At 36.4% G+C, this 26,338-nt stretch overlaps 1 protein-coding gene and 1 long non-coding RNA gene across 28 annotated transcripts in view; one reads left to right on the plus strand and one right to left on the minus strand.

Moving 5' to 3' along the window:
* Positions 1 to 15,695, minus strand: part of Hectd2 (HECT domain E3 ubiquitin protein ligase 2) — a 65,776-nt gene extending 50,081 nt beyond the window's left edge. Inside the window, exons 1-2 of one of the 2 annotated variants that reach the window (XM_078038176.1) lie at positions 15,431 to 15,695; positions 4,204 to 4,333 (exon numbers count right to left, since the gene is read on the minus strand). In XM_078038176.1, coding sequence (XP_077894302.1) covers positions 4,204 to 4,333; positions 15,431 to 15,568 — 268 coding nt within the window. In that variant the 5' untranslated portion in view covers positions 15,569 to 15,695. Of the gene's footprint in view, positions 1 to 4,197; positions 4,334 to 15,430 lie in introns of both variants that reach the window. The other variant, XM_078038167.1, reaches the window with a different exon arrangement.
* Positions 15,696 to 15,707: 12 nt separating this feature from the next.
* LOC110598943 (uncharacterized) overlaps positions 15,708 to 26,338 on the plus strand; it is a 100,708-nt gene continuing 90,077 nt past the window's right edge. For 18 of the 26 annotated variants that reach the window (XR_013434407.1, XR_013434363.1, XR_013434371.1 and 15 more), the window contains exons 1-3: positions 15,708 to 16,121; positions 17,305 to 17,376; positions 22,064 to 22,090. This is a non-coding gene — a long non-coding RNA (uncharacterized LOC110598943). Of the gene's footprint in view, positions 16,122 to 16,742; positions 16,849 to 17,304; positions 17,377 to 22,063; positions 22,091 to 26,338 lie in introns of all 26 variants that reach the window. The other 8 variants (XR_013434392.1, XR_013434398.1, XR_013434400.1 and 5 more) reach the window with 3 other exon arrangements.

Below are 26,338 nucleotides of genomic sequence, written 5' to 3' on the forward strand. Positions count from 1 at the left end.
CCTTGAGTTCAATCCCCGGTAGCCCCCACCACCCCCCACACAAAAACATTAACTTTACTACTAAAAAAGATAGCTCTTTCCCTCTACAAAATAAAAGCTTAAGGAACACAAAGATTAGTGAAGAGATGGATAAGTACACCAATACATGTAGATATACCTCTCACGAGGAATAGTTAAAAGCCAAGGTACTCGCTCTGCTCTAGGGAACGATTTCAGAGATTTAGTCTAAAATCAATTCATTTTTTCAAGGAAACCTGGAGATGGGGTCATTTGAGGTCTTAGAGATTCTTCTAGGGTAGGAATCTTAAAGCAGCAAATCCTCCCCAGACAGCAAGCACATAACAATTTCTGTGCTGGGTTTCTAACAGCTTGTTTCCTTGTCTGTCCCTCAGGTTGCTTTTAGAGAAACTGTGAAACCCTGTGGTACTTTACCTTCAAACAGATCACAAGACCACCCGGTTCTTCTCTTGACTATTTCAGAGGAGCAAAATAATGCCTTTCTCCAGGGTGTATAAAAACTGCAGAGTTCATTATATCAAATCAGGGCTTTGGTAGAGTACACACAAAATGAGCTGAGCTGGGAATGAAACACTGCTCTCAAGGTAAATGTCAGAGTTCATGTCGACCCTTCTGAAGTACCAAGAATGGGAAGGTATTTTAAAAGGTTTGAGAAAGAATTGCTTTGTTTCTTTTAAAGATGTTCTGTGGCATTTAAACATGTTTTAAGTTAGTCTGGAGAAAGGGCACAATAACTTTAGAAAGGAAAATACAAAAAAGTAAGGGGAAATGTAGTGTTACCCCCCCACCACTACACTCCCCAACTCCTGCATTACTTATCTTCTAGATTGTTTCTCTGAAGATGTATCATCTCTAGCAGCTGTTATAGTAGGTAAAACTCCTACACTTCTCAGATATTTAAAAGGACAGCCAACTTGACAGGCATACCTACCCATGTGATCCTACAGGGAGGAAAAGCATCCCTCAGCTGTTAGGTGAACCCACGCTGGGCTTTTGCAGCTTCTCTAATAACACTTGAAGATCAGGAGAGACAAGCTGTTAGAGAATACCCAGCATAGGTCCTGGTACCAAAGAAGGAGGAGGAAAATTGTAATAACTGCCAGGAATGATGCATTTTTGAGGAAATAATCTTATTGGCAAATAAGAAAGACTTCTCAAAAGATCAAGAAATTACAGACTTGGTTATATGTGGATGATTTAGTCTTAAATTCCCATCAATAAAAGAATTCTTTACGTGGCATTACATTCTCTTATTCTTTTGTATTTTCCTTAAAAAAGTTATTATGCCTCTTTTCAGACTTATTTAAAACATTTTTATGAACATATGAACACACTTTAATTCAGGTGGTATCCAGATTGAAAAGGTAGGAGAAGTTAGCTCCAGAAGTTGTAAAAAGGCAAAAGATGTCTCCTGAAAGGTCTATTCATCTACAGTGGTATATGTAAATACTCCAAGTTCAGGTGGAGGCTAAGTCCAAATTTCACAAGATTGGCCCAGATGAGAGAGAAAAAGAAAAGTAGTAGCAATTCAAGTAGGTAGACCATATTCAGAGTCAATGTTTACTCAAAAACTTCTAAGTATACAAGCTAAGTTCACAGATCAAGATATTCATATAGACAGAATGAAGTAGTTATAAATCAAAGGTAGAATCAAAGGCTTAGGAATCTGAACAAAAAGCCAAAACCAAGGTTATGATTCATTTCTTAGACTAGCTATTATTCTTAGCAAATATACATTTCAATTTTTTTTTAGGATTCTAAAACTCTGTTGCAAGTTGAACTTTTCCCCTACCTCTACAAAAAAAAGACAAGTTGCAGTCCTAAACCTTAGAACCTGTAAATGCAACCTTAAAAAAAGATACTATCCAGGCAAAACCTAATCACACAAGTTCTTTAGAAGCAAACAGTTTTCTCCCATTGGTTGCAGAAGACAAAGTCAGAGACTAAAACCATAACAGGAGATTTTGTTGCCAGCCTTAAATGAGAAAGCTTTGATTTTTTTGTAAGACCCTGTGATAAGGCCTGTGGCAAGAAACTGTGTATGGCCTTGAAGAGCTTGTCCTAGATGCCACTCAGACCAGGCAACAGGATGTCAGTCTTACAATCACAAAGAATGAATTCTGCCAATAACCTGAGGTAGCTTGGAAAAGGATTCTAGCTCATAGTCCAGACCAAACAACACCTTGATTTTATCCCCGTAAAACCCTGAGTAAAAACACTCAGTCACATTCATCTGGACTTCTGACCTAAAGAGTTGTGAGCTAATGAATGAGGATTGTTCTCAAGACACTAGGTTATGAAAATTTGTTATGCAAAAATAGAAAACAAATACAATAAGGATTCTAGTATCTGTTCAATTTTATGTGATTGTTATAAGGCTTAAAGAACAAACTTGAAAGTTTTCTATAAATTATCATGCAAAAAAGTCATTAAGTATTATCTAATTAATGTCTAAAACAGAAATCATTTCTCTAAACTATGCTCCCACATCAAATATGCTCATTTTCTTTATTTCTCTGTTTCTATAATGGTACCACAATTATAGGTTTGTTTTACTGAGTTGTGGGTTGGGGAACTGTGACATAGAGGCACTGGGACCTCCAGTAAAACCTAATTGATGGAGGGGGTGGAAAGAGAAGTAACAAGGAAAAAAGAAGTTATCAAAGGCAGTTTCATTAATGAGGTGACATAGATACTAACCTAAAAGACTACAGAATTGACCTGCATTAGCTTGCAGTGTCAAACAAAAAATCTGCACAAGAATAATTTATGCCACATGTAGGTTATTGACATAAGATAATTTACCAGAAAATATATTCTTAAACATTTCTAGGTGTTTGTCTAGAATGTGAGGAGGATTCAAACCTTTACAGGTTCTTTTTATAGGGTTAAGAGGCACTTAGAAGTGTTCAAATAATGTATGTTTCATATAATAAAACAATACAGAGTTATAAAAACAAACATTAATAATACACACCCAATCCTACCTCCCCAATAGTCGGCACCCCTTCATTCTCAGAATATAAAAGATTTCCTTCAATTTTCAAAAAACTAAAATCATATTCTACATATAACTATATTTTTTTTATTCTACAACTTAAAAGTACCAGACAATGTATTGTGAGCATTTGTCCTAGTCACTTTATATACATATCACATTCTTATTATTAGAAGTACAATTTTTATAATATAAACAAATATAATTTCTCAATTCACTTTAATTGCTTCAAATACTATTATAAATAATGTTCATCCTTTCCTTGTATTTTTGCATATATGCTACATTATTTCCTTAGACTAAATTCCTGAAAGTGGATTTACTATGTCAGTGAGTACATGCATATTACAAATTCTCCTGCATACTCTTCTAGTACTTTTATAGTTTTAAAAAATCTAACTTCATTATTTTTGAGAAGTTAGTCCATTGGCCTAATTCTACTTTTGTGAATAATTTAATGCTACTTACATACAATACTTTTTGCTGATCTATCTTTTTGGCTTTCCTGGTGCCAAAACTATCAGTAGTACATCTTTATAATATGTGGCACTACAAAATAATGTACACCCTAATTATTTTGTCTTATATCCTCTCAGACATTTATTCTTAAAAATCAAATATTGAATCATTTTATTAAATTTCCCCCAAAGAATTATTGAAAATTTTACTAAATATAGGGAATAAATGGGTGAACCTAAAATCTTTATTATTATTTATAAGTCTTTCCGTTCAAACCATCTTTTAATCTTTTGAAAAAGTTTTATATTTTCTCTATGTAGGTTTTGCATACTTCCTTTTAGGTTCATTTCTAAGCATCTTATGTATTTTCTATCAAGTCTTTTAGTTGGTTACTGCTCAAACATAAGAAATCTACTAAATATTTATATTTACTCATTGCATAATAAAGATACATAAAATGTATTTTATATTTACATATTTATTGCATTTATATTGTATGTGGATTCTAATCAAACTTTTAAAAATTATTCATGAGTTTTCTATTTCATTCTTTAGGTAACTATCACCTAATAATAATAATTTTGCTTCTTCTTACAAATATTTACATATTTTACTTTTTTTTATTATATTAACTAGATCTACCAGAACAATACTGAATAGATTAAAATCTACATTTTAAATAGTTTAATACTGTAATATACTTTTGGCCAAGACATACTGACCATTACCATTCTTGATGTTAGGGGAAACAAGATGTGTAGGTGAACTTTTATTTTCAGTGGCTTCTTTCTTCTGGCTAACACTTGAAGCAAAACCGCACAAAGTAGAAATTTGGCCTTTGGCTCCTCTGTCCAAACCCTAAAAACAAAACAAGTTAAAGTTGTAGCTTAATTTCTATTACTTATGGGTAAGTTATTTTATTGCAGAAATAAAATAACGTTTACAATATTTAAATTTGATAACAGATAGATGAAACTGACTTACTTTGCTAGAACCAAATTATCTGAAGTACAAAGGAGCCACATAACCTAACTATCTACTAACTGATAAAGCTTGAAAAGGTGGGTGATAACTATACTTACCTCAGAGAATTATTGTGAGGTTTAACTGAGATAAAGAATATAACTTCTTCCTTGATATCCACATTTTTATTCTAAAGGTAACTTTTTTCACTTTCATAATGAGGAAGAATTTTTTTCATGTCCTATTACTTCATTTACCATGTTAACTTCTATTTACTTTTTTAGAATCAGCTCATACACCATGGAGCAGAAGCACTTATGCTCACCAAATATCCATGTGCTCTTCCCATATTCCCCACACTCTTCAGAGTCATCTGTAATTCTAACAGGACATAAGTAAAATAATATCTATCATTTATGGGCCAAGAAGAACCAATGCATTTAATATTGGTGGACAAAATATCAGCTCTTCACTTCTCTTCTACTGTGACAATACTGGCTAAGAGTTGAGGCTAAAGGATCCAGTTTGGGTACCTCAGTGACTGTGGAGTATAATCACTGCTGACTAATATTAGATTATACCATACTCTACAGTTTTCAGACACTGAAACTCGGGGCTAATTTGTAACTGTAGCATAATCTATCATAATTTTGATGTGAAGCTTTTTTGGTATTCACATTTCTAAAAACCAATCACTCTCATTTATTCTTATAATTTGTTTAAATAATTCCACATAAATTGTAACTGTTCTCTTTGGTTTGTCATGCTGCATTAGAAATTCCTTATTTATCACAGAGTTTGACATAACAGTGAATCTTCTGCATAGGTTCTGCACTTTAAAGTAAACCCACTACACTTTTATTTTTTTAAAGAGAATAATATAGAAAAGAGCCCAGAGAGAATAAATTTAAGATACTCTACACACAGAATTTAAAAGTTTCTAGACTTAAGACTTGACTTTTAGAAATCAGTTACTCTTGCCAGGCATGATGGCACATGCCTGTAATACCAGTGACTTGGGAAGCTGAGGCGGAAAGATCATAAGTTCAAGGACAGCCTCAGCAACTTAGTGAGACCTTGTCTCAAAATAGAAATAAAAAGGGCTGGAGTTGTAACTCAGTGAAAATGTTATACGCCAGGCTATACAGGCAATGACCAAACAGACTCCATTTTGCCTTGACACTCCATGTCATGTAAGAAATGCTTCTCTCATGGGAACACCCTGTACCAATCAACAGTTGCTTAGCATAGCATGTTTGACAACACAAAATGGCAATTCTTACACAATGTAAAATTGTCCTCTTTTTGGTTCCTATTTTTCTTGGACAATGTACCCTGTCAGAGAATGAATGTCTAGACATTAGTAACCATTCTTTATCTTATACTCAACTAGGGTTATTTTGACCCACTCCCCCTTTCACTTATGATTTTAGATCTCATGACGTTTGTTTATGGTTTTGAATTATAGCAATAGATACTTATGATTAATATAGTTTTGGACTATAAAGGTGTACTCAAACCCTGGGAGGAGGTCAAAGGGTGTAGACTTGTAGTCTGCCCCTTGGCCTGCCCGTTGATGGATCCAGACCACCAACTGGTGAATAAAAGTTCCATCTCCTGCTTTAAGATCAACTTGGTGACTTATTGCAATCTTGCCATTAACAATAAAGTGCCTCTGGGTTCAATCCCAGTACCAAAAGAAAAAAACAGTAGCTAACTCTTATTTCACAGATGAGAAAATTGAAATTGTCTAAGACTCACCAAAAGTCACTTGGCTAACAAGCAACAGAAGTGTGGGCACTAAACAAGAAGTTGAGAGATACTTCCATAAGTATATAGGTACAAATTTGTGTGTGTGTGTATGTGTGTGACATCTTTGGCTACTCATAGACTTTGTTGATATCTGTGCTATTTGTTTTATTTGCTTTTGCTTGTTTCTTGATTCTTGGCTATATTTAAGCCTGAGGTAATATTTTTACATTGGGATTTGTCTATATAATTCAGCCTATAAAAGTAAAACATACTATCTAAGTGAAATGAAGTAGTCATATAATAGATGTGGGATATAAATCTGAAATCTCAGAATCACAGACAGCATCATCTAGGATCTTGGGCAGAATCTACAACATAATGGGTACTTTTTATTATAAATGTTTATTATAGTGATAACTACATACTACAACAAATCATTTTTTGAGTGCTTATTATATCTACTAATATACTAATACATTAAAATATTCCTGTGAGATATTTATTTATACCTTATTTTACAGATGGGCAAATTAAGATGCAGTGCCCAAGTTCAGAGGGCTAACAAATGGGAAGCCAGAATTTAAACCCCAGTCTAAAGACCATGAAGTCAGTACTCTTAAATTATCACATCCACAGTGTCTCTAGATATAGTAGCTATCACTCATTAAGGGCTTACCATGTTGGTTGGTATGTTAAATACATCAGTCTATTTTCATAACAACCCTTTTTGTTTGATATTATCTTCTCTACTTTCATAGATGTACTATCATTGAATGATATTTAATAGTTTTAGGAACAACTCACCTAACCAGAAGAAATAAACAGATGCACAAAAAATAAATGTACTTCAGAAAAACTTCTGATAGCCTATCAATCAAAAGACTCAATTCTCTTCTTTCCCTATCCCTTCTTTCACTTTGTCTTAATAAGAGATGGCTCCAAAGAATATTGGTTAGTTCACTTGTAAAATCTCCAAATAATAAAAAATAAGTATAATTCAATTAATGGTTATTCAACAACTATCAATTCCAATCTCTAGTAGATTTATATGCAGATTCATGAAGGTAAAAGAAAAAATTGAAAAGAGATAAATAAGACAGTGGTACATAATATTTCTATCTGTATTCTAGAAAAAAATCATTGCAGTAGCAGTCTAGGGAATATAGTGAAAGGAGTAAAACTAGAAGCTAAACCAGCTCTAATGCAAGAAATGAAGCTTGAACAGAGAGAGCAGTAGAGGGAATGAGGAATGGCAACTTGGGCCAAGCAAGAACAAAATGGCCAAGAGCTATTTCAGGTATAAGTTTGAAGCATAATGAGAGACTATTACATATGGAGAGTGGTGACTTGGATTGTGAGCTTTGACTGCCTCAGGGCTGCGTTTGTGCTGGAAACTTCCCGTGCAAAGGTGCAGTTCCAGATTACTGGGTTACTATAGTGACACCTGGCCTGCTGAAACCCTGTACAAAGGTATGGAGTTATATCAGTCTGGATCTTGAGCTCAGGCACCAGCTCCTGGGGAAATAGAATTCTGAGCTTAACAAGATAACCCTAATGTCTCACCAGTGCTGCATCCTTCAGTCTGCCCGCTTTGCAGAAACTTTCCCAACGTTTTGATGATAAAACCTATATAATAAATGTGCTAATTTAGCTCTGGGTCATGTTCCTCCATCAGAGACGGTGTCCTACCTGGTCCCAGCTTTCTCTCTATACAGGAGTTTGTCTTTTTCAATCCCTTACCAGTTTCTGAATTAATGGCCGTGCTGGTCATGGTAACTCCACAACTCATAAAACAAATAAAATGAACAATGCAAAATTAGTTATTATAATTACTACATAAAATGTTTATGCTGTTTACAATATTGAACTTACTGAGTTTCAATTCATTGTCAGCCTCTGCCTAAAGTCAAGTCTACTATTTACTATTCCAGATTTATGTATTTTAAATATTCCCCATGAATTCTTAAAATACTTTTTTCTAGGTTAAAGCTAGAATATCTCATTATCTTGAAGTCTCTCAACTAAAATATTTTATATTGACTTTCTATGTATGCAAAATCCACCAATGAGTTCAGTTCTATGATGGATATAAAAACTACTTTTTTTAAAAAGAGTGGATAGCTTCCTGAGATACTAAGCAAAGGACTGGTGAACAAATATACAGCTATGTTTTAAGTTAAAATTTAAAACTTTAAGATATCTCACTTTGCCAGCTTTTACAATAACTGACCTAAACTACCAGTCAAGGGTGTATTGTATATGACACATCAACTATATTTAGAATCCACAAAAGAAATTATTTTAGTCTTGTTATTTGGTACAGATATTTCCTTTTTTATATTTTTATTCACAGTTCCTTATTAGGATGCTGGGTTACCAAATCAAAAGTGCTAACCTTACATCCTTCTATTAGGATGTGAAAAGTCAGCTACTTTCAAGGTGTGAACTTCCCTCCCAAACTAAATAGCACCAGCCCAAGTGGAATTGCTTTCTTTAAATGACATAAATCATACCTTTCAAAGGAAATGAGAAAATAAGGATGTGAATTTTGAAATAAAATTCTGTCACCAAAAAGAGTCAGAATGCAATTGATCTTAGTGATAGATGATAATTAAGCCTACAGATATTAGTCTGGAAGCTCAGAAATAACAGTGTTAATTACCATCAGGAAGGCCAGATGGCATTAGAGATTTTATTTTGCAACACAGAAAAAGATGAAACTGCATCAAGAGATTATGCTTCTATAGTAAAATATTACTTTTGGAATGCATACTTGATGCAGTTACAGTTTTGCAACCAATTAAGAATCTTGCTGGGTTTTTTTGTTTGTTTATTTGTTTGTATCCTGGATTGAACACAGTAGTGTTAACCACTGAGTCACATTTCCAGCCCTTTTTTTAATATTTTATTTTAAAACAGGATGTTGGTAAGTTGCTGAGACTGGCTTTGAATTCCTGATCCTCCTGTCTCAGCCTTCCTCCCCAACTACTGGGATTATAGGTATGTGCCACCATGCCTGGCTCTTGTCATTCTTTAATAAAAAACATGTGAATCAAAATCAAATTAATTTGAATATAAAAGGCTGTGAAGGAAAGTACCAATGCCACAGGACAGAAGCAGAAAGGGTTAGCCGACTTAAAACAGCTTTTTAGCTATAGATGTTAGTTTGTATGTAATAATATCATCTAACACCTGAGGGGCTTGCTTTGCACAAGACTTTTCTAAATGCTTTATATGTATTAATTAATTTAGACTTCATATCTACCTTACCCTCATATAACCTGTATGGGTTCTATTATTATTTTCCTCCTTTTATACACAAAAAGTTACAACTGCAAAGCAGTATCATATTTGACACTTTAGAGGTTCTCTGGTTCACAATTTATAATGAGCACTTTCCTCCAATTGTTAAATACAGTCAAATTATTTGTGTGAAACATCCTGGATTAATAATGAATGGGAGACTAAGAAGAAAACTACATATGGCTTTGCAGCTAGGGAAAAAAAAAACCCCCACAAAACTCACTTTATAACCTACCCAAATTAGACAAATTCAAGGTATGTATGTATTTAGTGTTAGCCCTCCCTTTTTATCTTTTAAGATTTTCAACTTATTTTTGCTTATTATATGATTTTTTACATAGAATTTAGCTATATATTTATACTATAGTATTAAAACCAGGGGCTGGGGTGTGGCTCAGGGGTAGAGTGCTTGCCTAGCATGTCCAAGACCCTGGGTTTGATCCTCAGCACCACATAAAAATAAATAAAATAATATTAAAACCAAAATGATCAGAAATCCTAGAAAATATATTTCTCTTCCACAACAGTTCTAACTCTGGTAACAAAATTTTGAACAAATATGTTACTGGACTATATCCTTTTTTCTGAACTAGAAGTACTGTTATAGATGGAGGTTCTTTGCACCACATGGTTCTTATGCTTATGACCACAGATAGTATTCAGAACAGGGGAAAGAGCATTTTTTTAAATAAAAAAATCTCAATTAAAAACACCTCTGTCCCTAAGAGCTACTTTATCCTTTGGTAAGGAACACATAATCTGACTTTCAGATTCGTTTTCTGTGAAAAGGGGTTGTTGAGTGATTGTTATTTGCATTTTCTGACTAAATGACAGAATACATGGGAAAAAGCTTAGCACAGAGTAGGTACTCAACAGATATTATTATTACACACACACACACACACACACACATATATGAAATACCTGAAAACATATTTGTCATCATAATATCCACCCTTTTCTTATTTAGAACATAATTAAGAAAGGGCAGAAGATTTTCCATAGATTGTTCCAAAGACCTATCTGGGAAGAATTTAGGTAAGTATACACAACACATACATATATATATACACACACACACTTACACAGATTTGAAATGCTATTGTCTTTTTAGATAAATATTTTTCTGAGAAAATTTGTCTAGAAAACTTGAGAATCTCTTTCTGTTATCCAGTTAGGTTCCATATTGTGTGGAGTCTTCCATCTTTACACTTCATCTCTGGTCACTACTCTAGGGGATGTACTCATCACCTCAGGCATGAACCACAAAGTTCCTTTCTTCACTTCTTTTTCCTCTCTTCCAGTTTAACTATATACTACCACTGATTTCATCATGTTGTTCCTCTATTTAAAGAATTCCAATGGCTTCCCATTAACCACAGGGGGAAAAAAAGTCCAAACTTCTCTGCCTAGTGATCTGGCTCCAGCCCCCATGCAATTTCACTTACCTCCCACAAGTTCCCAGCATGTTTCCACTGGGCTTGCTTTATGGCTCTCTAATTGTTCCGCTTAAGGCTTGTTCATGTTGTTTTCCTCATTGGATTACTTGGCCCACTTTCTTTTGCCCATCCAAAGCCTATCATCCTTCAATGGCCAGCCAGTTTAAATAATTACCTTTACTTCAAGGCCTTTCTTCACAGTTCTACCAACACTGATCTCCTTTCTCTGACCTCCTATAGGGCAAACTGTTTGTATAGCTCACTGCGGATTTTACATACTGTTTTGCTTTTCAAGCATTAGCCCTGCATACCCTGAGGTAGGGACTTTTTAAAAAATTTTTTTTAGTTCTAGGTGGACACAATATCTTTATTTTATTTTATGTGGTACTGAGGATTGAACCCAGTTCCTCACGCATGCCAGGCGAGCCCACTACCACATGAGCCACATCCCCAGCCCTGGGACTTTTTTTTTTTTTTTTTTTTTAACCATTTTCTGCAACATCTTGGGTAAAGATCTACATAATAGATGTTCAATAACTAGTAGTTAGACTTTGGTTGAAGAGCCCCACCAACCCTATTTGTATACAACTGAAACAAAGTATACAAACTTCCCATTCTCATAATAGAATAACCATCAATCTTGAAACTAATGTTTGAAATATGATATGTCAAGAGCTCTGTAAGGTTTTGAACAACCAATAAAAAAAAAAAAAAAGAATAACCATCAATCCCCTTTATGCTCTTACTCAAGCTCTTTTCACCTGGTAGCTACTTGACATGTTTCCTGACCATCCCTTTGTGGGCAAACTTCCCTTTAAAATTCTTAAGCCAGGGCTACAGACATAGTTCAGTGGTAAAGAGCACACGCCCAAAGACCTAGGTCCAATCCTCAGCAACACACACACACATACACACACACACACACACACACACACACAACTGGTTTCTTCTATTTGCCTTCACCTAAGTAAAAAGTAGCTCTTTCTTGAACCCACTTCATTCCCTATCCTATGGAGAATCTCCCTTTTCCTGTTCACCTGATTAAATGTTGAAGTAAACAGTCAAAACTTGTCCTTACTTGCCACTGTTATTTATAGCCCTCCTGCATTTTCTCCTTCTCCATTCACCACTTTTCCATAACATCTGTATCAGCAACTAACTCATATTACTCTGGTTCACTCTAATCTTAACTATCATCAGTTTTTCCATACAGATTTATTACTTCAAATTCTTTATTCTCCTTGACTCTGTGGAGCTGCATCACTTCTTCACAGTAGCAAGACCAAATCTCAAACACTGATAGTTCTGTGAGGGTTCTATCTTGAGCCTGTTGAGCATCTCTAACTAGAACCATTTTGCCATTTTTTTTCAATTCCCACACTGCAACTGGTTTGTACTGTGCCTCATTCACTTAATCCAAACCTCTCCCCAATCCTTTTCAAATGTTGTTCCATGAACTAAATAGACTTGTGAGATGTGTGGGGTGCGGTGTAGTGGGTTATAGTTAAAAATACATTTTCCTGGGCCTCACCCATGAAGCTTCAAATTTAGTACATACAGTATCAATTTTAAATCTTAGCTATATCATGGGATTTATTTTTAAATGCCTGAACTTCATCCCCATGAAATTTGATTTTAAAAGCCTGCATTTGGGTCTGAATAATAATAGCTTTAAAAAGTTTCCCAGGTGAGTCTAATGAGCATCAAAGGTTGAAAAAATACATCAGGGTGAGATGCAAGAATCAGGACCTTAACTTACCACCAAAGTAACCCTCTGGTCAGATTTAAGACCACTGTGTTAGGAACCTCCTAGTTAGAATGCACTTCCTTCACACTTAAAGGATTTTAGAATCTATCACTGCCCTTTCCAGTATTCTTTCTCCTACCCCTACACTTTTCTTTAAACCTTAAGGATGTGTCCTCATAATCTGTTCTACTATCTACTATTATTATTATTTTTTTGAGTTTTCATTCTAAATTGTTTTCTACTCTTATAAATGTGGTACAATGATTTAAAAAAAAACACACTATTACAGGGCCACCTGAATTAAGTCATAAACTCAACCTAGAGAAGAGATACCTGTTAACCTGGGGTAAAATGGAAAAATCACTAAAATGGCTTAAAGAAAAAGTTATTGATGACAATTAGATTCCTAAACAAACTCCCAGGGACTCTATTTTAATCCAGAAGGAGGCTGAAAAAACCTAACAGGCTGCAAAATATCTTTCCTTGCCTGCCCTACCACATCAGGATCCCCCTACCCCAAACACACATATTAAGGCCTTCCCTACCCACTGGTAAACTTCATTCATCATCCCAGTTATCCTGGCTTTCCTGACTTCTGGAAGAACCAAGTATATATTTTCTTGACTTAGGCTTTTCACTGCTACATATAACTCAGAATTACAGCTCTGACAATCTCTCTTTGAGACAAACACATAATCTACATAAACTGTCATAAATTCTGTTTATAAACTGTCATTAAAACAAAACAAAACACAATGGTACCAAAACTGAAAGTCCTTATAAGTTCCCAGAAACTGCTTTCAGAATCTAAGGTTTTTCTGTTCATCCCATCTTCTTCTACTCTAACCTATGTCTTTTCAAAGTTTAATTCAAGATTTCAATTTTTTTCTTGAACTGTATTCTTTTTTTACTAGTAGTACAAATCCATAAACACTTTTTTTCACAATTACTAAATTCTACAAATTCTTGAAGAAGAAATATTTTTGCAACTCATTTGAGGTTGCAAAGCATAAATCTGACCTGAACTGACATGAGTCTGACTTTATCCCATTTAAGGTGAACACATATACATTTTCTTGCAGTTTTTTAAACATGTTTGAATATAGGAAGCCTCACTGTGGAATACACACACACACACACACACACACACACACACACACACACACACATATATATATAAAATTACCTTCCTAAAAATCTGAAAACGTAGACATTCCAAAGCCATGTGGGCCTCAGATAACATATACCTGCAACCACACTTTATCAAGTTCTGTACATTTTTATTCCAAACCTTCAAATTTAGTTACAATAAGATAAATAGTTTTGGGGGAAGGTGTCTACTTCAGAAACTAAACCCATTCACATAATTGTATAAGCACATACATTTATTGTTTTAAACAAACCACCTTAGAAATGAACTGTTGGAACACTGTGAGTTAAGAACTTCCAATATAAGGTTTAAAAACCTAGTGTACCAGGAGGAATCAGGTATATAAGAAGTTGAGTGACAAATTCCTTGAAACATTTCCCGAGGTAATCCGTAATTGCAGGTCCAATTGATCAATGGTAGCTATGCTCTTAAATTCATACCATTACTGTTCACGATTTGCCACATTGACTTAGCAAAGTTGTTTTTAACAATTTCTAGTTTCCCAGCCCTGAGACATTTCAAAAACTTATCAAATCAAAACATTATTCCAGTACTAATACTTTAAAGAAGAGTGAGTTATTTTAGTAAGTTCTTAGTCATTTAAGAGGGAGGTTTTCAGAAATTAACTGCAAGTAGGAATAAAGAATGTATAATGTTCACTAAACTTTTACTATTTTGTCGCGCACAGTTGCATGACAAATCACAATCTTTGAATATATCAAAGCAAACTTTCAAAAAGTATTTAAATATTATGTCAAACATAAATCTCAAAACGAGAGGCTAATTTTTTATTGTGTTCAAAAGTAACCAGAGTCAAAACTACCAGTGCAAATCGGGAAAAGGGAGAGAGGGGGCTGTCCCATGACATCATCTGGCAACATGTAGTTTGAAGCCCTAGAGCGCTCTCCAAATAACCCTTCCGAAAATCCGGCTGGGAAATCATCTCTGTCAAGCTTAGACAAGTTGAGTTTAAATAAAAGGTTCAAAAGGCCTCCCCCCACTTAAGTCACATGTCTGTACCATATGAAAAATAAAACCATCATCCATGTATCTACCTCCCACTACCTTGAGAGCAACGGAAAGGTCACAATTAAGTGGAAACTCGCCGCAGAGCCTGTTCAATTGGAAGGGGGAAGGGAAAGAAAAGAGCGAAATATCCACACCTCCAAGGCAGGCAGGCAGGCAGGCAGGCAGCTCCGTGGAAAACCCACTCCTGCCTGCCTGACATGTATGTTCATCCGAAAGATAATGCCACTCCAGGATGCATGTCATGCCCTTAGACAAAAGTGTCGTGTGTGTGTGCTCGCGCGCGCGTGTGTGTGCAGGGAGCTAGGGGGTTAAGCCCCAGAAAATAACCAAAAAGGTCCTTCAGAACCGGCCACCCCCAACATTTCCAGAGCGTGAAAGGTGCAGCTCGCCAAGTGTTCGGGGCTGTCCACCAGGCGCAACTCTTTCAATTCGGCCAACGAAGTCCAACCCAGGTGCTTCGGCCGGGGGCAGCGCCCGGGCATCCCAGAGGAGATGCGGGCCCCGGGCGCCCCTCGCCCGACCGCCCTCCCTCCTGCCGTCGGGGCGGCCCGCGGCCCCCGCCCGGTACCTACCGCCGTCGCGCCGGCGCCGGCGGGCACGATGGGTGGCAGCTTCTCGCGCTCCGGTTCCTTCCCTTTCTTTTCCTCAGGGGCGGCCGCCGCCACCGCCGGCGGCGCGGCAGGCGAAGGCGCCCGTTCCGCCTCACTCATGTCGGGCCGGATGGCAAGAGCGCGAGGCGGCGGCGGCGGCGGCGGCGGCGGCCGGACTGCTGCTGGGGCTGGCGCTGCTGCCGCGCCAGCCGCGAGAGGGCTCTGAGCTGCCGCTTCCAACCACCGCTGCCGCTCCGCCCCCGCCCGCGTCCGCGCCTCCGCGCGCGAGCCTGAGCCGGAGCCCGCGCCCTCCCGCCGCCCCCGCGCGCGCCTGGCTAGCGGATTCGGCAACGCGCCGCTCCTTCCAGTTCTTGGCCCGGCCTTCCCCGCCCCTCCCGGGTTTGCCCGCCGCGGGTCCCGGGCCCTGGCCGCAGCTAACCTTGTCAACCTCGAGGCCCCGGAGAGGAGACGCCGCGGTCGACGCCCGGCCGCCATGTTTTCTGGAGATTGCCGCCGAAATGACGAGGAGGGGATCCCGCATAGGAGGGCCTGGACTCAGGGGCAACCGGGCGAGCCCTGCAAAGGGTCAGGCGGGGATGAGGCGCTTGCCATAACGCTCAGCTTCGCCTTCACGACCTCCCTGATCAGAGGCGCCTAGGGGTACTGAGTACGGGTGAGCGCCGTGGGCCCAAGGGTCTGGGCTGGTGGTCTTGGGGCTTCTAACCCCAAAGCCCCAAAGCCACGCGCCCTGGGACCGCCGCTTGCCCTGCCGATTCCTGGTCGCCCGGCAGCGAGCCTGCGCATCCTGGGAGATAGCCTTTCTTTTCTTGGCTATTGACCTTTTGTACATTATATTTAGTGGCCTAGACCAGCAAAGCAAAAGCCCGGAGTGGGAGGAGGGGAGTGCGACATTGTGGGCCCCAACCCCCCCACACACACACACACAATGGGGCAGGGCAGCCAGGCCACAGTTTCCATTTCTGTTCCTCCCGTCCCCCTTCTGACTGCCAAATCCGCCTCTCCCTTCCAGTCCCCACGCGCCTACATTTGCTTTCCCCCACCCCATCCCTGTGCTGCCTCCTATTCCTTGTTCCTTTCCGTTTATAAGTTACAGATGGACATACCCAAACTCTGCTGCATAATCCTTAATAGCAGATCATTATAAAATATGGTTAAGAACGTTAAAACTGGAGAGTTTAATCATATTAAAATACCCCCCACCTCCATCACCAAAATACGTAGACAGTTTCCTTTCTCATCGCCCCCTCCTTTTCCTTTTCTCGGTCTACTGGAGCGGCAGAGACACCTGCTGATCCAAGAGAAGGGAGGGAGTAAGAAAGGACTGTGCTGCCTATTAAAAATAGAGAATTTCTCGACATTCAGGTCTTCGGATTTTTAGGGTGAGACTTCATTGCTTAAGGTTGAATGAATTTTCTGATCGAGGACACTCAAGATTCAAATATAAGAATGATAATAAAACTAATCCAAAGATGATTATTTTTTAATCATCTGTTGTTTCTACATTCATGTATTAGTATAACTCCTAGTTGCAGTGCATGGGGAGATGGAGTTGCATGTTTTTCAAACCCAGAATTTGTAACAAGCTGATCTTGAAATAAACAATGTAATAAGTACAATAGTATTCCATAGTGTCTTCAAAATGATAGTCTGATTTCAATTTGGAAAGACTTTCTAGTTTTGATGTAGTTGTTGTCACCGCCTGTTTCCTTGTTAATTAACAAAAGGTATGGAATCTGTGTCGTAAAGCCAGCAAAAGCATTTCAGTACTAATTCTTTCTGGAGGGAAATGATGTATACACACATTATAACAGCCGCCTCCTCCTTTCTTTTTTCAGAACTTTCCATCTTAAACCTGAAATACTCACCCATGGAGAGAGGAGCATGCCATTATTTTCTACTTTCAGCAGGTGGGCATGCTGATCATTGATAAAATAACAATTCAAATGTTATTTTATAAAGTGAAGCCTTTATTTTTTAATACAATTCAAGATATTCTGTGCTGTTGAGTCTGGATTGATAGAGCAAATATTAGGGGGGAAGGTATTATCTTTCCTATTATTTTGAGCCAGATTTAGTAATATGCTATAAAAATGCTTGGATCAGAAACCACTTGGATTACATGCCTTATGCTTTCACTTTTCATGTGTGAGACAAACAAAAGTATGTCTGTACAAGTAGTCACATTCAATAGAACAAATGCTTAAATATTGACAAAACAAGGCAAGTCAGAAATGTTAATTTCTTCCACTGCACCAGAGTAGACAACCCATTTCTATACAGTTCATTATCACCTGTAACTAGCTCATTGATGTTTGCTTGTACTTCCTATTAAATATATTCCTCTCAATTCACCACCCTGTCCCTCCTTTATATATGCTCCAGTTTGGGAACTGGAGAGACTGTAGTGTGATAGCTCTGAGAGAACTTGTGGGCTTGAGAGACACAGACATGTGGTACTTCTGGCAAGTAGGGAGAGGAGATGTTTGTGGAGCAGGACATATAGAGATCTTTGACTGGTCTATACAGAGGTGTAGAGAAGTTGCTTTTTGGCTCTGCTAAATGTGGCACCCACATATAAATTTGTTAGCCTTGGAATAAATGGAGATGAGGCAGAAGAAGCATTGTACCTTCTTAGTCCAGAGGGAAAACCTGAACTCATTAAATAGTGAGTTTTCAGGTAGATTTAGGAAGATGAAATACCTCTGGGGAATAGAGTTTTGTAGGGTGTCAGTGGGAGTTAGAGAACTCATTATTTCTGTAAAAGAAAAAGACTAGATTAAAAGGGAATAGGTGAAATTATAGATAACTTCTATTTTAATTACATACAGTAATACTAATATAGTGAATAATAGCAAAGAAGGCTCTGGCAATCATTTAAGAATGGTATGTAACTATTATGGAAGATACAGTTATGAAATAGTGCAACTCATTTTTTAACACTTTTTTATTTTTTAATTTTTTACATTTCAATTGAGGGTTGTCCTAAAGTAATAAACTTGGGGAAATGTACTGAGGTTAGCCATGTTGGCATTGTTAAAAACATTGTGAGAATACTTTCTTAGGTATAATTATTGTGACTTTGAAATTCCTACTTTAAAAACAACCATTCTTTTATTAAAAAAAAAAAAAAAAACATGCTGGGCACAGTGGCACATACTTGTAATCCCAGCAGCTTGGGAGGCTGAGAGGACAATCACCAGTTCAAAGCCAGCCTCAGCAAGGTGGATGCACTAAGCAACTCAGTGAGACTGTGTCTCTAAATAAAATACAAAATACGGCTAGAATGTGGCTCAGTGGTCAAGTGCCCCTGAATTTAATCCCTGGTACTTCCCACCCCCAGAAAAGCAACAAATTGTCATGAAAGAAAAAAAATAGAAACCATAGATTAGCAAAATGAAGAAAACAAACACTATGAACCTGCCCAAATTTAGGTATTCACTAATACCCTGATCTGTATCTTTACAAAATCTTCCATAACTATTTTTTCTGTGTACACACACACACACACACACACACACACACACACACACACACGCTGTTCCTTCCTCTTTAAAAAGTAAAAACAACATACGAAAATGCAGTTATTGAATCTCTGCAACTCATTTTTTAGAATATACCCAGTGATGGGATAAATCTTTACAACCCTGGCCCACACATGTGGTCTTTGAGTACTTGAAATGTAGCTATGGTGAGCATGGAACTGAATTTTTAATTTTTAAAATTTAATTTATATCTAAATAGCCACCATTGGATAGCACAACTCTAGAGTTGCATCTCAACTATAAAAGAACACCTCCCAAATTAGTGGCACCCTAACTAATGAGCTTTACTATATCTTAATCTCATCCTCCAGGAATATGTGTAAACCAATCTTCACCAAAGTAATGAGAACAGGGCTTAAAGAGCTCTCATAACAAGCCTAAAATATCAAGTAACTTTATATATAGATAGATAAAGATATATTTGCATGTATATAATATCTTTGCATATATACAAATATCTATCATATATATGTTTGCATGTATTTACAAATCTATCTCTATATATTTGCATTTGTGGGTGAACAAACTACATTTTTACCACATCTTAGCTCAGTGCTGTGGAAATATTTTAGAACCTATTTTAGAAGAACATGTTAATAGCAATAAATATTGAAATGCCTGCATATGGTTTCTAAGGTTGCTGAAAACATCATATCAGAATGACAGGCATTGCTACTCGTTCTTCCTTTATGTCTTGTTAAGAGAATTCTGATTTAACTTGGAATGGCATGCTGCTAAGTTAAAAGTGGTTTCTTCGCTGGACTTTCTCATGGGAAATAATGATCATGTGACATAATTCTGGCCAATGAGGTATAAGTTGAGTGTTATAGAGAAAACATTTGCTATTATTATTCTTGAAATGAGGATATGATGTTTGGATGTGATGCTGCAATCTTTGGAAGGAATCAAGAACATTCCTGAAGTTGTAGAACTTCTACAACAGCTTGGGCTGCTTATATTTGGATTGCTTGTTTCATGAATCAAATAAATCCCTATCTTGTTTAAATCCATATTAAGTGTATGAAATATGATATGTCAAGAGCTTTGTAATGTTGTGAACAACCAATAAAAAAAATAAAAAATTAAAAAAAGAAAAAAAACATCCAATGGGCAAAAAAAATCCATATTAATTTTTCCTGTCATTTGCAGCTAAACACATTACTGTTACACTTAGCACATGTGCATGCATATATACATACAAACACACATATAAGCCCATAGATTTTCTTGACTTAGCTAATCTATAAACTAGTCAACTGGTTGATTTCCACTAGTGTAACCAACTGTTTTAAGGCACAACTCTAATCAAATAAAATGTATTATCTTCCTATCTTAATTCTATGGTTAGTAGTTTACGAATTGCAATAATCTTTATGAAAGCACAGATTTTCTTTTTCAAAGTTAGAAAAGATGCTTCTATGGTTTAACTCCAACTATTGGAAAGAAGAAATTTTTGAACCGTGAAAATAGGCTTCAGTTCTGGATTTTCTGATTTTTAATTAATTATGTGGCTTTGGCAAAAATCACTCTAAGTTAGTTATCTTACCCTTACACAGTGTTGTAAGGGAAAATGAGAGAACATATTAAAAGGATTTGTGAACTATAGTCCATTTTAACTTAATAAGCATTACTTGGTACTAGAGATGGTGCTCAGCACTTTTACTGGATTGTCTTATGTATTCTCAGGAATCTACTTTGAGTATTGCTGTAGAGTAGGGACTCATCCCCATTTTATACATGGAGAAATTAAGGAATCATATCTGGTAAGCTGTTCAGATTCATCTCCTAACTCTCTGCAAAGAACAGAATAGTTGCTTCATAAATTTTATGGCAGAAATGAATACATTTTGTTCCTTTCAAAATTCTGTAATTGAGCCGCATGTGTTGGTGCATGCCTGTAATCCCAGAGGCTCAGGAGGCTGAGACAAGAGAATCTTGAGTTCAGCAAAAGAGAGGCACTAATTAACTCATGAGACCCTGTCTTTAAATAAAATACAAAATAGGTCTGGGGATGTGGCTCAGTAGTTGAATGCCCCTGAGTTCAATCCCTGGTACCTCCCCCACCAAATTCCATAATTGTATACCATTTAGGATATTATAACCCATAGTAGATTTGGCTATAATAGAGGACTGCAACTGAAGGCCTACTAAGTGCCTCCTTGTTGTCCAGCATCTGAATGGAACATGCTCTACTAGAGCTACTGAAATAATCACTCTTTATTAAGGTGGAAACCAAATATAAGCATCTTGGGCTAGCCTTTTTTCTTACCTTTCAAGGTTTTTGAGGATAGATTCAGAGGTTCCCAGCTTTTAACATACTAGCCTATTTTTGGCTCACAGGCTCAACAAATATTGTTACCAATATTTCACAGAGATTGCTTATTGGGACTCTGCAAATATTACTACATTAAAACAATTCTTTGATTGACAGAGTGCATTCTGGAAAGATTTTAGTAAATTAACACATCAGGTATTGGAGTTTAATTTTTTCAAGATTTTTAAGATATATACAAGGTGATTTTTGTTTGCTTTTTGCAGGATGGGGGAATTGAAATCAGGAGGATTCTACCATTGTGCTCAACATTCCTCCCCTTTTTATTTTTTAGTTTGGGACAGGGTCTTGCTAAGTTGTCCATGTTGACTTTAACTTGCAATTCTCTGGCTTTTGGTATCAGGGTAATGCTGGCCCTATAAAATTAGTTTGGAAATGTTCTCTCCTCTTCCACTATTTGAGAAAGATAAATTTTCTTTAAATGTTTGGTGGAAATTACCAGTGAAGCTATTGGGTTCTAGACTTTTCTTTGTTAGGAGGTTTTTATTTACCAATTCAGTCTCCCTACTCAGTCTGTTTAGAGTTTTTATTTCTTTTTGAGTTAGTCTTAGTAGAGTTTATGTTTCTGAGACTTTTCCATTTCTTCTTGGTTATACAATTTATTGTCATATAATTTTTCATAGTTTTTAAATGATTCTTTAGATTTCTGTGGTATCAGTTATAATGTCTGCTCTTCATTTACAATTTATTTGAGTCTCCTCTTCCTTTTTTTTTTTTTAGATTTTTCAATGCTGTTGATCTTTACAAGTAAGCCAACTCTTCGTTTCATTGATAATTTATTTCTCTTGTCTGTTTCATGTATTTCTGCTCTTACCTTTATTATTTCCTTCCTTCTGCTAACTTTTTCTAGTCCCTGAGGTTTAAAGTTAAGTTGCTTATATGAGATCTTTTATATTTTTCCTCTTTTTCTTTGTCTCTCCCTTTCCCTCCCTACCCCAGGTATTTGTATACATATTTGTAAATTTTCCAATTTTCCTGCTGTTATATGTTTTCCTCCAAGTTTCAAATTTTATACCATTTCAAATTTTAAATCATTGTGGTTGAAAAAGATACTTTGTATAGTTTCAGTCTCCTTATATTTTTTAAGAGTTGTTTTGTGTTCTAACATAATCTATCCAGGATAATGTTCACAGAATGTATACTTGAAAAGAATGCACATTCTGCTGCTGTTGGATGCAATATTCTGTTATGTCTTTTAGGTCTATTTGATCTATAATGTCATTCAAATCCTCTATTTCCATATTAATTTTCTCTCTTGATGATCTATCCATTATTGAAAGCAGGATGTCTAAGTTCCTTACTATTATTATACTACTATTTCTTCTTTCAGGTCTGTTTCTCTTTTGCTTTATATATTTAGGTGCTCTGATGCAGGTAGCATATATTTACAATGGCTATATCTTTTTAGTGTACTGACTCCTTTATCATATAATTAACTTTATCTCTTGTTATTCTTTTTGACATACTCTATTTTATGTGCTATAAGTAGCTACCTCTGTTTTCCTTTGTTTAACATTTGTATGGGGTATCTTTTCCATTTCTTCATTTTTAGTCAATGTGTTGTCCTTAAAGCTGAATGAATCTCTTATAGGCAGCATATAGATGGATATTGTTTTCTCTTTTCAGTTCATTCCTCCACTCTGTCGTTTGATTGGAGAATTTAATCCATTTACAATTAAAGTAATTATTGATAGATAAGGACTTAACTATTGCCATTTTGTTAATTGTCTTCCAAATGATTTTTAGCTCCTTTGTTTTAATATTCCTCTCTTACTATCTCTCTTTATGATTTGATGCTTTTCTATAGTGGTATGCTTTGATTCTATTCTGTTTACCTTTTGTGTGTCTAACATGGATCTTTTCATTGTGCTTACCATAAATAAGACATATAAAAATTTTAGGGTTGCGATAGTCTAAGTAAGAACTTAACTCTATATACAAAAACTCTTTAGTTCAATCCCCGACATTTTATTTTTTTGATTCCACAGTTTGCATCTTTTTATATTGTATATCCAGTAGCAAATTATTGTAGCTATAGTTATATTAATAAGTATTTTGTTTTTTAATTTTTTTCCTACTAGGGTTAAAAATGACATACATACCACCTAACATAACATTAAAGTATTTTGAATTTGATTATATCCTTGCCTTTACAACGAGTTTTCACATGTTTTCATAATAATGCCGGGTTTCACAGTGCAGCTTGCAGGTGGCTCTTCCTCCATGTCCCAACTGGGGACTCAGAGAGATGGGCATGGGGAATCCTTAAGGCTCTTAGGAAATTTCACTCCACTTTTCCTGCTCAGTGGTGTCTTCGGTAGGCATGGTGCTCTTCTGTGTCTCATTTTTATTCATCTAGGCCTTACCGAGCTCCTTCCTCTTCCTGCCCTAGCGTTGCTGCAGCAAGAGACCTAAACCCCTTTATAAGGAGGCTCTGGTGGGAATGAACTCCCTCAGCTTTTGTTTGTCTTTATGTATCTTCATTTCTCAAGGACCACTTTGCCTTATTTAGAGTTTTCTTGGTTGGAAGTTTTATTCTTTTAGCACTTAGAATCTATGATCTTAATCTCTTCTAGTTGGTAAGATTGTTGCAGAGATCCACTGACAGTCTGATGGAGCGTTCCCTTGTAATGTAATGAGTTGTTTTTCTCTTGCTACACTTAAAATTCTCCTTTTCTTTAATTCATGGCAATTTAATTATAATGTGTCTCCATGAAGATGTTTTTATGTTTAATCTATTTGGGGTCCTTGGACCTCATGAATCTGGAGGCATTTCTGTCTTCAGATGTGGGAGGTTTTCTGTAATTACTTTTTAAAATATACTTTCTGCCCCTTTTCTTTTTCTCTGCTTCCGAGACTCTCATAATGTATATATTGATCTACTTGATGATGTCCCATAATCCTGTAGACTTTCTAGGTTTTTTAAATTATTTTTTTTTCTTTTTGTTCTTCTGATTGGATAAATTTAAAATAACCTGTCCTCAAGCTCATCGATTCTTTCCTGTAGGCTTTGTCAGCTGTTGAGGCTCTCTGGAAACTTTCATTTCAGTTATCATGTTCTTTAGCTCCAAAATTTTTGTTTGGTTCTTTTGCATGGTTTCTTACTTGAAAATGTCATATCAGAAGCGGTGGGAATAATAGGGTTGTCACTAAGAATCCAGATTTGTTCTCAGAAAGGTGTTGCCAAAAGAAGTTTTTATCATTATGTTAGAAAACTATATGAGTATCTCCTTCACAATGAAAAAACTGGTCAGAGATAAGAAAAAGTGAGAAAATTAATGTTCTGTGAGGGAACCAGTGATCGAAAATTCTATTCTACCATCCTGCTGATGCCACTCTGTAATTGATATTTAAAGGGCAGGCAAATGTGAAATTGGGATTTTCAGTATCACAATTTTTAGGCAGAAGCATTCATACTAATGAGATACATGCACATGTTAAATCTTCACAACTAATGAGGTGATTTAAGCCTTACTGGAGCTATTTCAGTCATATATTTCTTCATAGGAGGCTGGCATGCTGAGGCACTTCATCAACCATGGGGTAAAAGCATCCTATGAAGTAGAGATTACCCACATAAGGACACCTTCCAGGATGTCAATGAGTTCCTAGCTTCAGGGGATCCAAAATTGCATTCTGATGATTATAAACCATTTTTCTTATCTATGACCCTTATTTTCACTGCAAAGGAGATTTATTTAGTTGCAGAAAGCTAAGTGGCACTAAAAATCTACTTTTTAGGAAATATGCTGTCAATGTAGAAGTATTAATATATTTGTAAAAAAGCTCATAGTGAAAGTCAAGATGTTTCATAAGTAACTTAATACTCATATGCTTTTGTAATTCATACTGATTAAAACCTCTTTGAGACCCCTTTCTAAGGACAAATCTGGTCCTAAGAGAGATATATAAGAGTTTTGACATTACCCTGGATTTTCTGGGCTTGTAGACTCTTTTGTCTATTGCTATTGATGAGACATTTGTTTGAAAGCCCAGAAATTCCAATGTAATGTCAAAACTCTTTATCTATCTCTCACTGTAAGTTGTGTAACGCTGAATGTTTTAATTTTAGAGGCTCTTCCCAACTTTCCTGTTGGTAAAAACAAGTCACCAAGTAACCAATGTTGTTAACTTACAGGAGTACACAACAATATATTTGATTTGGTGTCTTAAATATAAATTAATTAAACTATCCCTAAGGAGTTTACAGTCTAGTACGGTGGTCCTCAAACTTGTTTGAAAAATTGAATTGTCATCTCAAATAGTCAACAGTCAGATCCAAAAATTTAAACTATCAATTATTTTATTCTTCAGCTCCATAAAAATGCTATATAAAATTGATAGGCTTATTTTTTGTCTTTTCAGATATCTGCACATCATATGTATCCATATTTTGTTGATGAAATAGTGGAATGTTTAATTTTAATGAAAGCCAGTTTAAAATGGATAACAGAATTACTTTGGAGAGCTTATTAAAATTCAGACTTTACCTAGAGATTAAAGTTGTCAAGTTGCAAAATTATCATGGAGGTTGGTGAAAGGGTGGATCTTCACATTGTATTCTATGAGAATGATGTTCCTGGGAATGTAAGTGTACTGCCTTTGTGGCTATAGAGTCTGAGAAGCATATAGGCATTGTGGTGTTTTCTCATCAATTTCTCCTTATCTTGTTCATACACATCCTCCCATTCTTACCTAGTGTGCTTTAGGAGAAGGTATCTCCATGTCTGGATATAGGTGTAGGCACATTGCTTAGAGTTAATTAGTGTGAGCCCATCTCATGACTGAATTATTCAGCTCAGGAATGGGCACTTGACTCAATTCAGGTAAAGAAGTATTTTCTATTTTAAGGGAGAATGCTTCTTTAGAGTACTTGCAGAAACAACCTCCTCTTTTTTCTAAGATGTGATACAGGAAGCAGATTCTCAGGGAATAGAAGATAGCTCCCTTCAGAATGAAGCTGACACCATGGAGGGTGGAGAGGAAAAAAATAAA

This window comes from Ictidomys tridecemlineatus, chromosome 1 (genome assembly GCF_052094955.1).
Source record: "Ictidomys tridecemlineatus isolate mIctTri1 chromosome 1, mIctTri1.hap1, whole genome shotgun sequence".
Classification (NCBI taxonomy): Eukaryota; Metazoa; Chordata; class Mammalia; order Rodentia; family Sciuridae; genus Ictidomys; species Ictidomys tridecemlineatus.